Source organism: Macrobrachium nipponense, chromosome 27, assembly GCF_015104395.2.
Source record: "Macrobrachium nipponense isolate FS-2020 chromosome 27, ASM1510439v2, whole genome shotgun sequence".
NCBI lineage: Eukaryota > Metazoa > Arthropoda > Malacostraca > Decapoda > Palaemonidae > Macrobrachium > Macrobrachium nipponense.
The window spans coordinates 15,636,547-15,655,200 of NC_087216.1; the positions used below are offsets into that span (position 1 = coordinate 15,636,547).

Genomic DNA, 18,654 nt, shown 5'->3' on the forward strand with positions numbered 1-18,654 from the left:
TCTAAGTGCTAGAGTGCTTATTACTACTACTATTACTCTTACGTCACAGTTCACAGCCGTAAAGTTATTCAACTGTCTCCTATTTCTATTTTAACAAGATACCACACTACTTAATTCCTTCAATACATTTGACGTTATAGCATGAGGGAAATTTTTTTATATTTAGATTTATGACGAGTCATTTAAATTATACGAATATTGTTGTAGGCATTTTTTGAAGAGAGCGAGTTACTTAAAACTCTTGCATAAACAACATCCTAACTACTAAGCCCGTAAACGTAAAGTTATTTAGGTAACTCTCCAAATTCTATACTTTAGCCAGAAACGACACTACTGAATTCCGTTCATTCATTTGCCGTTATAGCACGAGGAACATTTTATTTAGATCTAGACTGGGCATTTAAATTAGGTATGTGAATATTGTTGTATACTAGCTACCTAAGTAGGCAAGAGAGCGAGTCAACTTAAAACTTGCGTAAACAAGTTAGTAACGCCTATCCACTCATTGATTAGAAGTTGGAGAGGGAATTGGGGGTCTGAATTCGTCTAGTTAATTTGAACCAACCGTTTTCCACTGAATTTTGTAAGCATTTCATAGAGCCATGAATTAGTACCTAGTACTGCCAATTAGGCTACCTAGTACTAGGTACTAGAGTACCTACCCAGCTTTTATTGCCGAGGCTTAGTAAGGGCCCCATACACCGAACAATTGTATGAATGATTGTCTGTATCGTTTACAAAAACATTGTATAGCCTATGTACTTGTCTTGAATACAAAAGTGGGTGGAGTTTCGTGTCTGAACGATCTCAGCGGGAATCTGTCAAGACCAGGTTGCTGGCTTGCGACGTGGGTCTATCCACGGTCCGTTAGTGTGTGTGTGTGTGTTTTTCGATAACGACAATCGTTCATACAATCGTTCAGTGTATGGGGCCCTTAACGCAGGACATAGACTGTACTACCTAAGTAGTAGGCTACTAGCCTATAGTACCTAGGATAGCTTGTTAAGTTTAAGTCAAACTTACAAATGTATGCCTAGGCTACTTGAAATTAACGGTAATACCTAGGTAGGTTATGGTCAGGGCTAGTTTAGTAATCATTAATCCTGATGATCTCCAAACTTGAGTTTTATTGGGAGAATAGTATTATGATTCTGGGTTTTGATCAAATTTATTGTTTTTTTCTCTCTCTCTCTCTTTCTTTTCAGTTCTGACATAATGGGAACAGCTCTGATTCAGGGTGCAAGCAGAGGTATTGGTTTGCAGTTCTGTTCGACCCTTGCTGCACGAGGTAAGTTGACATTTGGAGCACTGATATTTCATTTGGTTTGATTATGCTGGTAGGTTTTACTTGTGGACCTTGTTTACAAAATTATAGTAGATTATTAACTTATTGAAAAAGTTAGTTCATGATTAACATTGATACATTGAACTTGTTGGATATTTTTTAAGTGTTCAGTTTTTGTCCTTACACACACCTTTACTTTAGCCTTGCTATGTATGTGTGCATGAACCAGGCAGTCAAAGTAAGAGGAAAAACTATCTCTTAAACTCCTTGTATGTTAGCACATGCCTGTGTCCATTCCAGGTAATGAGTTTGTGTAGAAAAAATTTTCTTTTTAAAAATAGCGGTATTTGTTTTGTAACAATGTATTATACTGATACTTTAAGATTCAGGTTGGTTTACTTCTCTTTTATGGTAAGGGAGCTCTTTTTTTTTTTTTATATAAGGGTCCAAATCAGCTTTACTTCACTTCTTCAACAAGAGACTGCCTCTTTCTCATCAGGATTCAAGTCAACTTTTCTTTTTGATTTGGTACTTCCCCCTATTTTACCCTCTAGGTAAATAGAGAAATTATCAAAAGGCAGTTTTCTGATTTTGTTTGCAGCTTTATAAACTTTACTCAAGAGCTTTCATGGCTTCTTTTGTGATGGTTCAGTGGTTCAATCATTCTTTTGGACCTCCCAAGAGGATAGATTTTTATCCTCAATTGTCTTATCAAGATTTCTGTGCTTATGCCTCTCCTGTCTCTGCAGAAACCGCCCCTCTATGGTTGGCCTCTTTGAACTTGACTTTTTGTTTTAAATTTGTGACAAGCCTTGCTTGCTATTCAAGGAAGCACTGCATCAATCCTTATGTTTCTTAGTCAGACAACAGAGAGTGAGACATTTCCTCTGATCAGTTTCAACACTGGGTTTTCTTCACCAGATAACCTTCAAGATAGTACATGCTTCATTAGCTGTATTGAGAAATGTTTTACAGGACTTTGGCTCTTTAGGGCCTGTAGTTATGGTAGGACTACTCTTTTGGTTAGGCATTCTTCAGACGTATTCTTTTTACCTTCTCAATCTGACAGTCTACAAGGTGTACTGTTTCTGAGATCTCTTTTAGAAGAGTAATGTGCTTGTTGTTTGGTCATCTACTTACCTTTATGGATCTTCAGTTTTATGATATAGTTCCTGTCCAGCTCTTGTTTGCATTGTTTATGCACTTTAGGAGTCAGGGTTCCTTCATCTTTATGTCTCACTTTCCCAGGAGTTCCTTTGGCCTTTTGCACCCAGTCAGAAATGCAACAGCTCAGCCTTTTCCCACAGAAATACGTACATATTCAGTATGCACAGAAATATTGGGTTTGTGGCTAAATATAGAATTTTTTCATTAAGAAAATTAATATTTTGAAATATACAAGTCCTTTCCTTCAATTAAATTATCTTATCTGAACCAAAGGGACTTGATGCACATATACCAGTGAACTGGCCTAGTTGTTCCTTTTTCTTCTACTGTGGATTAAAGTGTCAAGGAATTTGCAAAGCACACAAATTAAGGTATGTTAAAGTTGTGAGGCTTGTTTAAGATATTAAAAAAACTTCACATGATAAGGAAGACTGAATGAGTGGAGATTAGTGAAAGATAAAATACAGGAAAGAAATGAGTGGCAGAGGCTGTTCCCATCATGTGGTGTTAGGGTCAATGAGTAAAGATCAAAACTTGTAATTTTCAAGCCTAGCCCCTCTACATACTTTCAGAGAGGTTGGTTCCAACCATTTTCTGAGGGGCTGGTTCTTCCCACTCTCAGAAAAGTGTTTCTGCTTTGGTTTTAAAGTTTATTTGATTTTTTGCCCCTCTAAGGTTGAATTGTAACATTTTTGGTGTTGTGAGTGTACTGTATCAGGCTACTTAGTAAATTTACATTTTAATTATTCTTGTTTTAATAGTGACTGGATGATATATAGAAACAGGTGTCAATATATGCAGTTTGTTCCGACACGGCATACAAACCTTCGGTCCTTTTACAATAGGAAGGTACTAGCGGCAGCTGGATAGGTCGTAAGCTTTCGAACAAGGGGTTCGGTAGTTAACTGCTTGTCCGACAGACGCGCGCGCGCGACTGGTAGGTAAACAAACCACTTTTGCTTTCGGCCTGCTGGCGTGTGGACGTGTATCATCGCTCTCTGCCCGCTTTATCGTCGTTGCTTTCGCATGGTTGTGTTTTTCTTTTTCTATTTATCTAGTGAAACTGAATTGTAAGTACAATCATTTCATATTTATTTCCATTGAATTCAATTGTGAATTAAAGGATCTTGGTTTCACCACGCCCTCCGATTACCCGAGTGCCGGAACTGAAGGGCGTAAGTGCGGGAATTCATTTTCCCAGAAATGATCCTTCGTATTGTGTATGCCTCGGTGCGGAAGGGCGGGAGAGCGCTCGCTCCGAGCGTTATATTTTGTTGGAAATGTGTAGATGGAAAATCGTAAGTAAGTGCTCTTTCATTTATATTTTTTTTGACCTGTATGCTCGTTGCCGAGCGAATGCGCTCGGCACGGAAACTTATTCTGTATGGAAGTGGAATCGCAAGTACAGTATTCTTTTTTTCATTTTCATATATTTATTTTGATTGTAGCAACTACTCATTTTGGATCAGTTTCCGAGCTTACCCGGAAAGGAAATTGATCTTTTCCCCTTTTTATTTGAATGAAGTGAAATCGCAAGTGCAGTTCTTTTTCATTTTCATATTTTATTGAGATTGCATTGTTTACTGGGATCAATGTTTCCGCTATTTACCGGGAATTGATCCTTCCCCTTTTTATTTGTATGAAGTGAAATCGCAAGCGCAGTATTCTTTTTCATTTTCATATATATATATTGATTGCATCAATTCATTATGGATCAAGGTTTCCATAAACCTTGATCCATAAAGGTAAGGAATGGATCCTTTTACCCTTGCGCTCGGTACCGAGGGCGCAAATGCGCTCGATCCGAGCCCTTATTCATTGTGAAGTGAATCGTAATGCAAGATTCTTTTTCATTTTATTCTTTTTATTATTGATTGCATCAATATTTATTTGGTTCAAGTTCCGCTCAGTCAGGGAATTGATCCTTATGCCCTTGCATTCGGGCCGATGGCACGATTGCTCTCGGGCTCTTATATTATTGTTGGGTACATGGGTGCTGTGCGGGGGTGGGGAACGAGAACCCCCCCCGCTCAGCTCCCACAGATGGCCCTTTCCTTGGGGGGGTTGGGGGGGGGGAGGTTATCGGCGTTCTTCTCCCTCCCGCCCCGATCCGTCGAGCGCGGGGGAGGGCGCTTGGTGCCCGATGTACAATTGTATTCGGGGTCTTCCACCATTCAGGTCGGAGAGGGCTCACCCCCCCGCGCGAGGGGACTTCCCCCCACTAATCGCTACTACTTTTTTGTTCTTTCCGCAGGTGCTACTGCCACGAGGGTGGACCTTGGTGAGGTATGGGCGTCCTTCCATTTGCAGGGCGTGCTAGTGTCCAGGGGCTGCGGTTCTATGTCTGGGCCTACTGCGGTCACCCATGGAGTGGTGACCACGCTCCAGGTGACGACGTCCCTCCTCACCTGGTGTAATCACCTCACGTGGTAACAGTCTTGCCTACAGCCGCTGTGAAGTGCCGTTCGCCGTACCGAGAGGGGGGCGTGCCGCCGCCGCTCGGTTGCCGCGCTGCAGCGACCACACTTCCGCTGCCCTAGAGCTCGCCCCTGGACCTGCCGCCGGTACCAGGATGTTGCTGGCTGCTGCTCCACTTCCTGTGTTCCCGGTGCTGCCTGCCGTACCTGCCGATTCTGGGCTGACTGTCCATGCAGTTTGCTGCGCTGGCTGCCCCTGCCGTTGCTGCGCTGGCTGTCCCTGCCGTTGCTGCGCTGGCGGTCCTACCGATGCTGTGCTGGCTGTGCCTGCTGTTCCTGAGATGCCCATACCTGCTGATGTCGTCCCTGTTCGTGGTGGTACTACCCCAGACTTTGGTCTGTCTGTACAGGTGCGTCCGGCCCTGTAGCTTCGGCTACAGCAGCCCCGGCTCCGCCCTGGATAGCAGATCTTACGTCTGTCCTGAGGAAGCTGACGAAGAAGAGGTGTCGTCGTCGTCGTCTTCATCTTCTTCATCGTCGTCGGCTGCCGCCTCTTCCCCTTCGACTTCTAAGGCTTCACAGCCGAGGAAGAAGAAGGTTGCCTCCTCCCTCCTAAGAAGTCTCCCTCGGGAGCTTCTCGGGACCCGTCTCACCTAGGTGGGACGGGAGGGTTGACCGCACGCATTTATTCCCCTTTGCACTCGTGCCTCCGCTGGTCCTCCTGCTCCTTCGGGAGCGGGGCCCGTCTCTTCTTCCGCAAGGAAGAAGATACGGGGACCAGAGGGTACCGGCTAACACCGGTACTTCCTCGCCTGGTGTCAGTGGTTCTGCCACTGCATCAGGGTCCATCCGGCCTCTGTTCGCGGGAGGAGGTACCGAGTGTACGGTCGACTACCAGCGACCGTGCAGCCAGGAACCAGACCTCTGAGTCCGCTCAGCGTCAGGTTCACGGCACGGGGCGGAAGACTGGTGACAGCCGCTCACGCGACTCTCACCAGACCAGCTATCACTCTCGCGCGCGAACAGCATGGCTACCCGGGGACGTGACGGTCCACGACCGGCCACGGGCTGAGGTGGGAAGAGGTCTCCCGTTCGCCGGTGCCAGCCACGGCTGGAACCAGCGACGTGATGTGCCGTGAGGACAAGCACCGGTCTCACTGTAACAGTGGAGCCTGCAGGTCGCCTGACCGTCGCTCTCACAGAGAGCGATCGGGTATGGCAACCAGCACCAGCTCTTCTGACACTCGAGATCGGGGCCGCTGTGCTCAGTCCAGCCGTTCTCCACAGCGAGACGGTTCGACCAGGCCTGCAGCTCGATCGCCACCACGGGTTGACGATCGCCTGCAGCCCTCCAAGCCTGCTGGTTCTGCCAGCGAGCAACGAGGGAGCGTCAGGTCTTCCTCTCCCGTACCTTCAACCTCCTCCTGCGGGTTACACCGGGAGGAGCGAGGTATTGAGGAGTGATCGTGAGGGGTGCGCCCCTCACGATCCACCACGACGCCCTACGTGCCAGGCACGGTTCTTGGACCGGCCAGGACGTATGCGCAAGTGGATGGGGAAGACCGAGAGGGCTGTCGCTGTTCCCCCTTCTTAGGAGGAAGGTTCTCGGAATATGCTCTTGTTTGAAGGGCTTAACGGTCCCACTCTGCAAGATGCTGTGACTTCCGAGATCCAGAGGAACTTTGCCGAGGTTATGGCGCTGATTCGTCAGCACAACGACCTCGGGGAAGGATCGCCGCTCCACCAGCAGAGCCACGTCTCGGCTCGAGTCGTTTTGGGCCCGAGAGGGAACCCAAATCGACGGTGGGTCTGCCGCGATCGGAGCTTGCCGACTGTGTTGAACCAGGTAGTCTCTCGTCTCCGGACAAGAAGGCTCTCTCAGTTCTGGCCGGTCGAACAAGCTACTTCACCTCCTCTATTGCGACAGATTCGTTTCTACGTGTCTTCAGACACCGTATTTGAATACCCCTTCGGTCCTCCTGAGAGGTTTCGACCTCGACGAGGACTGGAATGAGTCGGAGGACGGTATCGGCTCTCTCCTGTCAGGTGTCGATCAGCCCCACCCAGACGACGTTCACAGTGGCGGCAGATCCTTACCTACAGTATGAGTTCGTAACCCTCCTCGGGAAAACGTTTTCTCCTGACGATAACGTTTTCCCAGGCTCTGAGAGGCCATCGCCGTAAGGCGATGGCTGCTCCTTTTCTTCTCCAACTGCTAGTTCCGCTGGGAAGGCGAGCCAGTATCCATTCCTCCCCCATTCCCTCTCTCCTTACGGCTACGAGGGAAAGGGGAGGGATCCTACAGAGATTTCTCTGTAAGATCCCACGTTAGGGGCTGCGCTACCGGGGGGACCTTCGGGTCCTACCTGACGTAAGCCCCGGTCGTTGAGGAGGGATCCTGCCCCTTTCTCGATTTCTACGGGAATCGAGAGGCCACCAGCCGATATCGTTTGACGAATTCGGGGGGGGTGGGGGTTTTTCGCAGAGTGCTTAGAATTCTACGGAATTTCTAGCGCACTCAGAGTGTTCGAGTTTTTTACGATCTCCAAACACTTAGGCGAGACCACGGTCCAAAGTGAGCGAGAATCCCCGATAATTGTTACGATAATCGGGAACCTCGCTTATGCTCGAATTCCTGTAATTTCTAGGCATTTGGAAGAAGACTGCTGCTGAAAGAAGAGTATCTCACATTAGGCGATTAACCTGGAATAGAGAAGAACGGACGGGAACTTCCAGTTTGGCTTTGAACTATCGTCTTCGGTATTCTGTTCACCATTGAAGCTTTCCTTTGGGAAAGACTTCTCCTTCACTCTCTTGACTAGAGAACGAAGGCGGTCGATCTCCAATCCTTATTCTCATTCCTCGAGGGGAAAAGAATTTAGGATGGAGGTCGTTGTACAGAACCTACAAATATACTACGTATATTACCCTCGCGACATGATTCTTGTAACAGTTGAATTGTCCGGGGGGTAGGCGCATACCGTAGTTAACTCTACGGTTTGTGACCGAGACGAATTGTATCTTAATTGAACTGCAACTCGGGGTTGCCTGCAACCTACCAGCAGTTATCAGTTTCGATTTTAGATACTTGGTATTGTCATGACAACACCAAATCAGCTTTTGTATTTACCGAAATCCGTTTCGTTTAAATATAATTGCTCGAGCGTATTCTTTATGCTCGATGGTTCTAGCCGAACGCATTCCTTCGTGGAATAATGGATTAACTGGCAACTCAGGATGACGAGTCACCGAGAGCTACTGCGTATTGAACTGCCTGTTAGCGGCTCAGTATCAGCTAGGTCTCGGAGATGGACGGTCGGTTACGTCTCTCTCTCCCCTGGTTTGATTGACTACCGAACCGTATCTCTGCCCAACAATCATGGACTTGAGGTCTCTGATTAACGGGGATTCTCGCAATAATGAAGGACCATCTACTGCTGTGACGCTCTATTTCATCGCCTTCGACATTGCGAGAATTTTCAACAGAGATATCTCTTGGACTCTTTCATCTTTCTGTTTACCGCACGGTAACAGAAGTCTGTACTAGTCAACCGCTGCACCGCACCGCGATAATGCGAATGATTTTTGCAGACATCTGAGTTTGTCTTCAAAATATCTCGTATTCGTAGGTGTGCAATTCATTCATTGCTCGCCCGAATTAACAGATATGTCAGAAGACATCGCCTATTCTCCGACCTGACAGCTCACTTCCAAATGTTCAGCCCATGAGAAGCAGTTCTTCAGGCAGTATTTCCCTGTCTTCATTACTGAAAAGCGCTCCGCTTTTATTGCATCTACGATCCTCACCGGACAGCAATGAATAGCGGTTAGCGTTCTCAGTCTTTGTAGCACAGGTTCAGAATCTTGAGAATCCTTCTCTCGGTTCAGCTGCGAAGACGTAGGTTGCATTTTCTGTACACCTTCGTCTTCAACTATACTATGAGATATCTTGCCATCAAGGACCTCGGTCTCTAGAAGGCAATTGACTTTCGCCTGTTGGGCACATGCCTTAAGAGAGTCATCACCTTGCCTTCTGGCATCGGTGACGAACAAATTATTTGTTTTAGTCTCTTGGCAGAAACCCTTTTAAGGCGAAGGTCACGTGACTTGCTCGGGTGCTTGGACAACTTGCCTCCTACCGAACGCAGTCAGTCGGCAAGCTGTCAGAGCGCCCAAGTCTGTTACGAACTTCGCTGTGTGGACTTAGTTCGGTGTTCCATAACAATCTTTTCTTCGTCCTAACGGCTTGTCACAGTACCCATACCATCGACACCCACCATTGAGTGTCGGTGTCCTATCCACTACCGAGAAGAACAACTTCGCTGCAGACGGATAGACCAGTATGGGTACAGGACATCACCGAAGTCGAGAAGAGGGTTAGGTCATACGACCATTCCCTTCTTTTCCTCTGAGGTAATTGCATGACTTTTCCTGCGAAGTCAAGCATCCAGGGGATGGGGATTCGTGACGCTCGATTTCGTACCGAATTCGTAGCGAAGACTCTGAACCCTTCGGTTCCTGACGATCGGTTAGAGTCCTTCACAATCCCCTCCCTAATGGACTTCACCGCCTTCGATGCGAAGGAGATGCTGCTTTGTCCTGTGAAGCGCGACCGTGCTTTTCGAAGAAACTCGACATCCCAGGATGAGTGTTGAAGACTCTTCGTCAGCACCAAGACGACCTAGAAGTACACTCCCTCGAGTTACACAAGAACTTCTCCATGGCGCAGGTACTGAAGGCAGGGGTCTGGTACAACCAGACCACCGGCACCTCCTTCTACCTTTGGATATTGCCACACGGTCCTTGGATCGTTTTCCTTAGGACCCGTGGTGGCTGCTCAACACGTTGTCTAGCTAACCAGACCCTAGCAGGCTGAACAGCATCGAGTCCTGGTGTGACTGTAAGAATAGATAAGTGAATGAGAGAGTGACTGGCTTCTCTTCCTATCTTTTTCTCCCCCTCTACCTGTGGGTAGAGGGATACGGTCATCACCTTGCTGGATAAGGACGAGATGCCGGTGAGCTACTCGACAGAGCCCCATCCTATCCCTTTCACTAGGGATGGGAGCGAATATCCACCACTTCCTCCTACAAGGGGGGGGAAGTGGATGCCAACAAGAGACAAACCATAACTTTATGTTGCCTCTTGCAAATAGGAACTTGTTCTTGTTTGCTGGTACGAAGAAATACGCTTGCCTCTCTCTTAGTACTTGGTCCAGAGGTCTGACCATTGATCCTGCGGTGCACACCCCGATCAATCGGACAGAGGCTTGGATCCCTCCCTCGCTCTTACGACCAGGGAGGCATTCCAAGGTTGGGCGAACACCAGTCTGTTCACAAAAGACTCAGTTGTTCCGATACGTAATACAAACCCTCGGTCCTTTAACAATAGGAAGTAGCTAGCGGCAGCTGGAACGGTCGTAAGCTTCGAACAAGGGGAGAACGGTAGTTAACTGCTTGTCCGATCGTCGCGCGCCGCGCGACTGGGAGGTAAACAAATCACTTTTGCTTTCGGCCGTGTGTGGGAAGGACGTGTTTCGTCATCGCTCTGCCCGCTTTGTCGTTTGCTTTGAGTTTGAGTATTTGCCTCTCTTTCTGTATAAATCAGGAGTGACTGTAAGTACTTTTACAATTCTTATTGATCTTGCAATGAGTGAATTGGAAGAAATGGAGATATCGCCGCGCCCTCCAGTCGCCCGTAGAGTGTGTCCCGGGCTGGAGGGGCGTAGATGTGGAGGTTTTAGGTCATTTGTTGACGTGGACCCCCACGAGGTTTGTACTCGTTGTCGGGGGCGAGAGTGCTCCCGCAACGAGCCATGTGTCACATGTATGAATTGGTCCGAGGCGCAGTGGGTGCTGTACGAGGGCAGGAAGAGACTTAGGCCGCCCAAGAAGTCATCGGAAAGTCCAGTGACTCCTTTGGTAACGGACACTTCGTCCTCTTTCCTGCCCCCCGGCCAGCCCCCACGTTTCGCGCCTTCCCCTGCGGGGGGGTAGCGGAGTCCTTTTCCTCTCTCGATCCGTCGAGTGTGGATGAGGGCGCCCGCTACCCGGACGCTACGCTGTACTCGGGTCTTCCGTCCGCTCTGGGGGGGGTGTTTCTCAGCGCGAGGAAGCCCCTCCAACTAACCCGACTGTTGCTTCCGCAGGTGTGCCATCAGCGAAGGACGACTTGGGACAGGTGTGGGAGTCGCTGGGACCTGCAGGGAGTGCCCAGCATCCAGGGGTTGCTTCAACGGTTGGCGGGGTCGGCAGTGGTCACTCATGGTGCGGTGACCCACTACTACTACCACAGTGACGACACCAGCATATGAGATGCCACCGCATCTGGTGTATACGCCCCATATAATGTCGGTGACACCCACGGCGGCTATACAAAAAACCCATTGCTGCCGTGCCAAAAGAGGACGGTGCCACCACCACCTGGATTCTTTGCTTTGCCGACCCCGGACTTCCGCTGCCCAAAGAGTACCCCCCTGGACCTGCCGCCAGTGCCACGGATGACGGTTGACTGCCGACAGGACGCCTGCTCTCCCGTGGTACCTGCCGTGCCTGCCGTACCTGTTGCCGTTCCAGCTACTCTTTCCTTTTCAGATCGGCATTCTCTTTCAGATGTTCCTGCGTTCCTGCTGTTCCCGGACCTGTTCCTGTTGTTCCTGCTGCTGGTGGTGCTGTCACAGTCTCAGGTCTTTCCGGACAGGTGCAGTCGGGCCCTGTTGCTTCGGCAACTGCCCCGGCTCCCTCCTGGATGGAAGACCTGACGTCTGTCTGCGGAGCCTGGCGAAGAAAAAGAGAGGAAAGAGGAAGAAGGTGTCGTCGTCGTCTTCTTCGTCGTCTGCTGCCTCTTCCCTTCCCCTTCGACTTCAAGGCTAAACAGCCGAAGAAGAAGAAGGGTGCCTCCTCCCCCCCTAAGAAGACTCCTTCGGGATCTTCTAAGGGCCCGGCTCGCACAGGCGAGCTGGGGAGCTCTTGCTGGTCCTCCTGTTCCTCGGGAACGGGGCCCGTCGCTTCTTCTGCAAAGAAGAAGTCGACGGGGACCAGAGGTGAGGCTGGTGCGTCCTCACCTGGTGCTAGCGGTTCTGCCGCTAAACCAGGTTCCGTCTCGGCCGCTTCTCGTTTCGCGAGAAGCACCGAGTGGACGCTCTTCCAAAGAGGACCGTCCAGCCAAAGTTTTGACGCCCGAGCTCGCTCGCCGTCAAGACAGCGGCGCGGAGCAGAAGACTGGCGAGAGTCGTGCACACGACTCTCGCCAGGCCAACTGGACGCTCTCGCAGCGATCAACTGGCTGCTCGGGCTGACGTGACGGTCGCTGACCGGCCACGGGTTGAGGCGAGGAAGGAGTCCCCACGGCCGCCGGTACCAGCCACGGCTGGTACCAGCGGTTTGACGCGCCGAGAGGACGCTGGCCGGTCTCGACGCGACAGAGAGCCTAGCAGGTCACCCGTCCGCCGCTCCCGATGGGACCGGGCAGAGACGGTGACCAGCGGCAGCTCGCCTGACCGTAGAGATCGGTCTCGACGTTCTCAGCCGAGCCAATCGCCCCAGGCGCGCCAGCTGGCAACGCTAGGCCTGCTGCTCGACCGTCACCCGCGGGTGGGTTGACGATCAGCAGCAGCCTCCACGCACGCTGGTCCTGCCAGCGAGCGAGGGGGGAGCGTCAGGTCTGCCTCTCCCGTACCTTCAACCTCCTCGGGCTATACCGGGAGGAGCGATGGTACCGAGGAGCGATCACGAGAGGTGCGCCGCTCGTGACCCAGCTATGACGCCCGTACGGCTCAGGCACGGTCTTAGGACCGACCAGAACGTACGCGCAAGTAGTTGGAGGCGACCGTCAGGGGTCTGTCGCTGTTCCTCCTTCTGAAGGAGGAGTTATCGAGGGATATGCTCTTGCTGGAGGGACTGGACGTCCTACTCCACAAGACGCTGTAACGCTGAGATACAGAGGAACTTCGCAGAGGTCATTAAGCTGATGCGTCTGCATAATGACCTTGCGGAAGGATCGTCGCTACACCAGCAAGAGCCCACGTCCCGGCTCGAATCATTTTGGGGTCCCAAGAGGGAGGGCCCAAAATGATGGTGGGGTTGCCACGATCGAGCTTGCGGACTCGGTCCTGGATCAGGTGGAGAATCTCGTCTCAGGACGGGAGGACTCGCTAAAATCCGGACGGTCCTCTAAGCTGCTTCCTCCTCTACAGCGACAGAGGCGATTTTACGTGCCGTCGGAAGACCCGATACTGCCGAAACAGGTTAACCCGGAGTTAGCGAGGCTGCTCCAGGTGTGCCCTGCAGCAGCTCCTGTCGGAGAACCTATGGTTCTCGCAGCAGGAGGCACTTGCCCTGGAATCTACCGCTATGGCAGCATTCCAGGCAGTTTCCTGGTTGGATTTGTGGTCCCTCACAATATCCAAAGTAGCGGCCGGCTCCGGGAGTTCTGCTTCTCGAAGGACGACGCTTCTTTCAGGAGACTGTGCCAGTCTGGAGGAAGAGCAATCTCTTACCTCGCCCATCAGACTGCTAACCTGTGGGCCAACTTGGTTCTTCGACGTAGGGACGCAGTCCTTACCGACGTGACCAAGGGGGTGCCGGCGTGAGGCGGCACTCGGGCTACGAAATGGACCTCTTAGGAGTTCCCAGCTCTCTTTCCTGGAGAGATGGTGGACGCTCTGCGGTGGAACGGCGGCGCACTGACAGAGTAGTGACCGCTTAGTCCACCAGGCAGTCTCGAAGGTTTCTGGGCAATCTCGAGTAACTGCGGCCAAACCAAAGAGCTTGGCTAGCGCTTCCACGGCGGCGAAGAGACGGTTGCACCGTCCAAAACCCCGTGTGAAGACTCCAGCTGTTTCAACTTCTGCTAGAGGAGGCCGCAACCAGCCCTCCTCCCAGCCCTCCTTTCCCCGAGGAGGTGCTGGAAAGAAGTCGAAACGAGGAGGGAAACGCTAGGGACGGCGTTCCCCCTCACCTGCTGCCGGAAGTGGGGGGGTGTCCTGGCGAGCCACATTGGGCGACTTGGCAGCGCTACGGCGCCGAGAACTGGATAGTAGACGTCCTTCAGGAGGGATATCTACTACCCTTCAGAGTCTCGGCCCCCCCTCATCTCCAAACCGGTCCATCTACAGACCTATGTCCGGGGATCAGCAAAGGACAACGCTCTTCGACAGGAGATCAAGACCATGCTGGCGAAACGAGCTGTAGAAATCGTGGAGGACCAGTCACCGGGCTTTTACAGCCGCCTCTTCCTAGTGGAGAAGGCATCGGGGGGCTGGCGTCCGGTGATAGACCTCTCTCCCTGAACCGCTTCGTTCGCACGACGCGGTTCACGATGGAGTCGGCACGCTCAGTGCTCGACTCGATCAGGGGGAACGATTTCATGCTTTCAGTGGACCTGAAGGACGCGTATTTTCAAATACCCATCCATCAGTTCCTCCAGAAAGTACCTCCGCTTCATCTTCGACGGGACGGTGTACCAATTCAGGGCACTTTGTTTCGGTCTCTCAACCGCCCCACAGGTGTTCACGCGAGTGTTCACTCTGGTGTCGGCTTGGGCCCATTCGAACGGGATACGTCTTCTGAGGTATCTCGACGATTGGCTAGTCCTGGCGAGCTCCCGCTCGCAGTTGCTACAGGACAGAGATCGACTCCTCAAGTTTGTCGCGATCTGGGGATCGTGATAAACTACGAGAAGTCCGACCTCGAACCCATGCAGAAGATGAAGTACCTGGGTATGCTGATAGATACGGTAGCAGGGCAAGTCTTTCCCGCAGACTTGCGTATCAGCAAATTCAGGGAGGCAGCCGGCCGGTTCCTGTCTCGGCAGGAGGCAGCACAGCAATGGCAAGTCGTGATCGGCCATCTGTCGTCACTCGAGAAGTTAGTCCCCTCACGGGCGTCTTCACCTACGGTCTCTCCAGTGGAGACTAAGGGAGAGTTGGTCTCAGGCCAAGGATCCTCCTTACTTTCCCGTGGCTATCACGGACAAGGTGAGGAAGGAACCTAGCCTGGTGGCTCGACGACAAGAACCTCTTAAGAGGAGTGCCCATACGCACTCCCCCCCCGGAGATGCTTCTGTTCTCAGACGCATCGACCGAGGGATGGGGCGCACACCTGGAGGAGTTGCTGACTGCAGGTGTGTGGGACCATCACGAGAAGCACCTTCACATCAATGTCCTGGAACTCAAGGCGGCGTTCAACGCTCTCCAAGAGTTTCAGGACCGCTTGGTGGGACACTCAGTGGTGTTGATGTGCGACAACACCACAGTAGTGGCATATGTCAACAAGCAGGGGGGGCTAGTGGTCTCTTCCGCTCCATCAGTTGACGGTGCAGGTGCACGAGTGGGCCACGGCTCACTCGATAGAGCTGTCAGCACGCTACATTCCAGGCAAAAGAGGAAGGTTAGTAAGCAGACAAGCTCAGCCGTCGGGTGATCCAGGTGATTAGGGACCGAATGGTCTCTTACACCAATACGTGGCGGAAAGGCTCTTCAACCGCTGTGGGGGCGACCGGTCGTAGACCTGTTCGCCACCTGGCACAACAGAAAACTTCAGGTTTTCTTTTCAGCTGTGCCGGAACCCATGGGCAGCTGCAGAGGACGCTCTCCAACACCCCTGGGACAACCTCTTCGCTTACGCCTTTTCCTCCCTTCTGTCTGATTCGGAAAGTGATCAGTCGAGCGCTGGTCACTCCCAATTTCAGAATGATCCTGGTGGCTCCCAAACGACCACAAGCCGTTTGGTATCCGGACCTGCTGGCTCTTCTTGCGGACGCACCGAGAGAGCTACCCACTTGGCACAACCTTCTAGCCCAGCCACACGTAGAACGGTACCACCAAGCAGTTCCAGTCCCTTCAACTTCACGGCTGGCTGTTTATCCACCATCTCTTGCGAACGAGAGGCTTTTCTAGTAGCGCAGCAACAGAGATGGCTGGACACGTCCGACAGTCCTCTGCAGCTGTTGTACAGGGGAAGTGGGCCGTCTTCTGTGGTTGGTGGGTCGTAGACAGGGTCTGTCTTCTCTCAGAGCCACTCTTCAGCAGGTAGCGGATTTCCTCGTGTTTCTTCGCCGAGAGAAGCTCCTCTCAGTACCCACAGTTTAAGGGATATAGAGCCGCCCTGGCTCTCGTCCTAAAAGAAAACTGAGGGACTGGACATCTCGAATTCGTTCGAGATATCCTTGCTAATGAGGAGCTTCGAAAGGTCTTGCCCACCCAGGGAACTCAGGCCCCCTGCGTGGATGTGACTCTCGTACTTAGGAGTTTGACCTCGAAGACCCTTCGAGCCACTCCGAGAGTCGTCAGACAGGGATCTGACCCTCAAGACCCTCTTCTTGCTGGCCCTGGCATCGGCGAAGAGAGTAGGGGAACTACATGGCCTTTCTTTTGATGTTAAACATACCAGAGGCTGGGGATCTGTGACGCTCGATTTCGTCCCGAACTTCGTAGCTAAGACTCAGAATCCGTCGATCCCTGACGACAGGTTCGAGTCTTTCACGATCCCCTCCTCCTGGACTCACCGATAATGATGCGGATGAGATGCTGCTTTGTCCTGTGAGGGCGCTACGGCGCTATCTGAAGAGAACTCGACATCTCAGGCCTGAGTGTCGACGCCTCTTCGTTAGCACTGGGGTTACCAAGAAAGAAGTCTCCAAGAACACGCTTTCTTTCTGGCTGCGTGAGGTGATCAGGAGAGCGTACGAGGCTGATGGTAGCGACGACATCCGTACGCTCCGTCCGAGAGCCCACGAAGTCAGAGGTATCGGACCCTCCTTAGCGTTCCGTAAGAACTTCTCCGTGGCGCAGGTCCTGAAGGCAGGCGTCTGGGCCAACCAGACTACCTTCACGTCCTTCTACCTTCGGGATATTGCCCACAAGTCCTTGAGATACTTTTTCCTTGGGACCTGTGGTGGCTGCTCAACACGTTGTGTAAGCTTACCCAGCACCCGAGCAGGCAGAACAGCATCGATTCCTGGTATGACTGGGAGAATGAATGCGTGAATGAGAGAGTGACTGGCTTCTCTTCACCATCTTTTTCTACCTCTACCTGTGGGCAGAGGGATACGGTCGTTACCTTGCTGGAAGGGAGTCAGATGCAGGTAAGCTATTCAACAGAGCTCCATCCTACCTCTTTAACTAGAGATAGGAGTAAATATCCACCACTTTCTCCAACAAGGGGGAGAAAGTGGATGCCGACATGAGACAAACCCATTACTTTACATTTGCTCATGTAAAGGAAAAAGTTCTTACAATGCTGGTACAAAGAGATACGCTTGCCTCTCTCTTAGTACTCGGCCCAGAGGTCTGACCATTGATCCTGCGGTGCACACCCCGATCAATCGGACAGAGGCTTGGATCCCTCCCTCGCTCTTACGACCAGGGAGGCATTCCAGGATGGACGAACACCAGTCTGTTCATCAAAAGACTCAGATTCCTCCCACCAAGAAGTGAGTCTTCCTATTGTTAAAGGACCGAGGGTTTGTATTACGTATCGGAACAAATGACAATTTGTCGAAAATTGCATTTTTCCTAACTATACAAACCTGAGGTCCTTTAACATATAGTCCCTCCTCATGCCACCCCTCACTCTGCGTATTTTGCATGGGCCAAAAGCAAAAGTGATTTGTTTACCTCCGCGCGACGATCGGACAAGCAGTTAACTACCGTTCTCCCCTTGTTCGAAGCTTACGACCGTTCCAGCTGCCGCTAGCTACTTCCTATTGTTAAAGGACCTCAGGTTTGTATAGTTAGGAAAAATGCCAATTTTGACAAATTGTCATATTCCTCCCACCAAGAAGTGAGTCTTCCTATTGTAAAAGGACCGAAGGTTTGTATGCCGTGTCGGAACAAATGACAATTTGTCCAAAATTGCATTTTTCCTAACTATACAAACCTGAGGTCCTTTTACACATAGCCCCACCTCATGCCACCCCTCACTCTGCAGTTTTTGCTTGGGCCAAAAGCAAAAGTGATTTGTTTACCTACCAGTCGCGCGCGCGCGTCTGTCGGACAAGCAGTTAAACTACCGAACCCCTTGTTCGAAAGCTTACGACCTATCCAGCTGCCGCTAGTACCTTCCTATTGTAAAAGGACCTCAGGTTTGTATAGTTAGGAAAAATGCAATTTTGGACAAATTGTCATATTTTATTTGTTCTCTTATTCCTTAAGTTCATAGTCACAATAATTTGTAAATTATTGTTCCTCATTAATAGATTCACTTGCTCAGAAGTCCTTAAAAAAAGACTAGTCCTTGTATTTCTACATACTGTATAATTTCTGTAGTACGTATATACCATACAATTTCAAGGATTTTCTTTGATGACGTTAGGGTACAAACTTTTTCAAAAATTTGCTTTTCCATTTGTTCATGAAACTTACCTGTCAGATATATATATATAGCTGTATTTTTCCGAATCCGACAGAAATTTAAACACTTACGACACACGCAGTGGGAGTCAGGTGGTTAGTACCCATTCCCGCCGCTGGGAGGCTTTTTTTTTTGGGTATCAGGAATCATTCCCATTTTTCTATTCATAATTTTCTGTCGCCACGGTGCTGAAAACACCTGTTTGCAGCACCTCCGTCCAGATTTTGGAAACTTACTAGCTACTTGAGTATCCCTTTTGGTTTTTCTTTGGTATCTGAATTGGATCGGTGGCTTGGCACGTTGACTTTGGATTGATTTGAATTTGGTATTGATTTTTCTTTGATCAAGATGTCAGGGTCTAGTTCTGCTAGCGCTAGATTTTGTTCTATGTCCGAATGTAGAGGTAGGCTACTGAAAGCTTCAGTAGACCCAC

At 50.6% G+C, this 18,654-nt stretch overlaps 1 protein-coding gene across 8 annotated transcripts in view; it reads left to right on the forward strand.

The window, feature by feature from the left end:
- The first annotated feature begins 33 nt into the window (after positions 1–33).
- LOC135200850 (C-signal-like) overlaps positions 34–18,654 on the forward strand; it is a 45,911-nt gene continuing 27,290 nt past the window's right edge. For 5 of the 8 annotated variants that reach the window (XR_010311382.1, XR_010311381.1, XR_010311383.1 and 2 more), the window contains exons 1-2: positions 65–409; positions 1,206–1,288. Coding sequence is in view for 5 of the 8 variants with exons in the window: in XM_064229551.1 (XP_064085621.1) it covers positions 1,216–1,288 (73 nt within the window). In the remaining 3 variants the exon portion in view is untranslated. The other 3 variants (XM_064229554.1, XM_064229553.1, XM_064229552.1) reach the window with 3 other exon arrangements.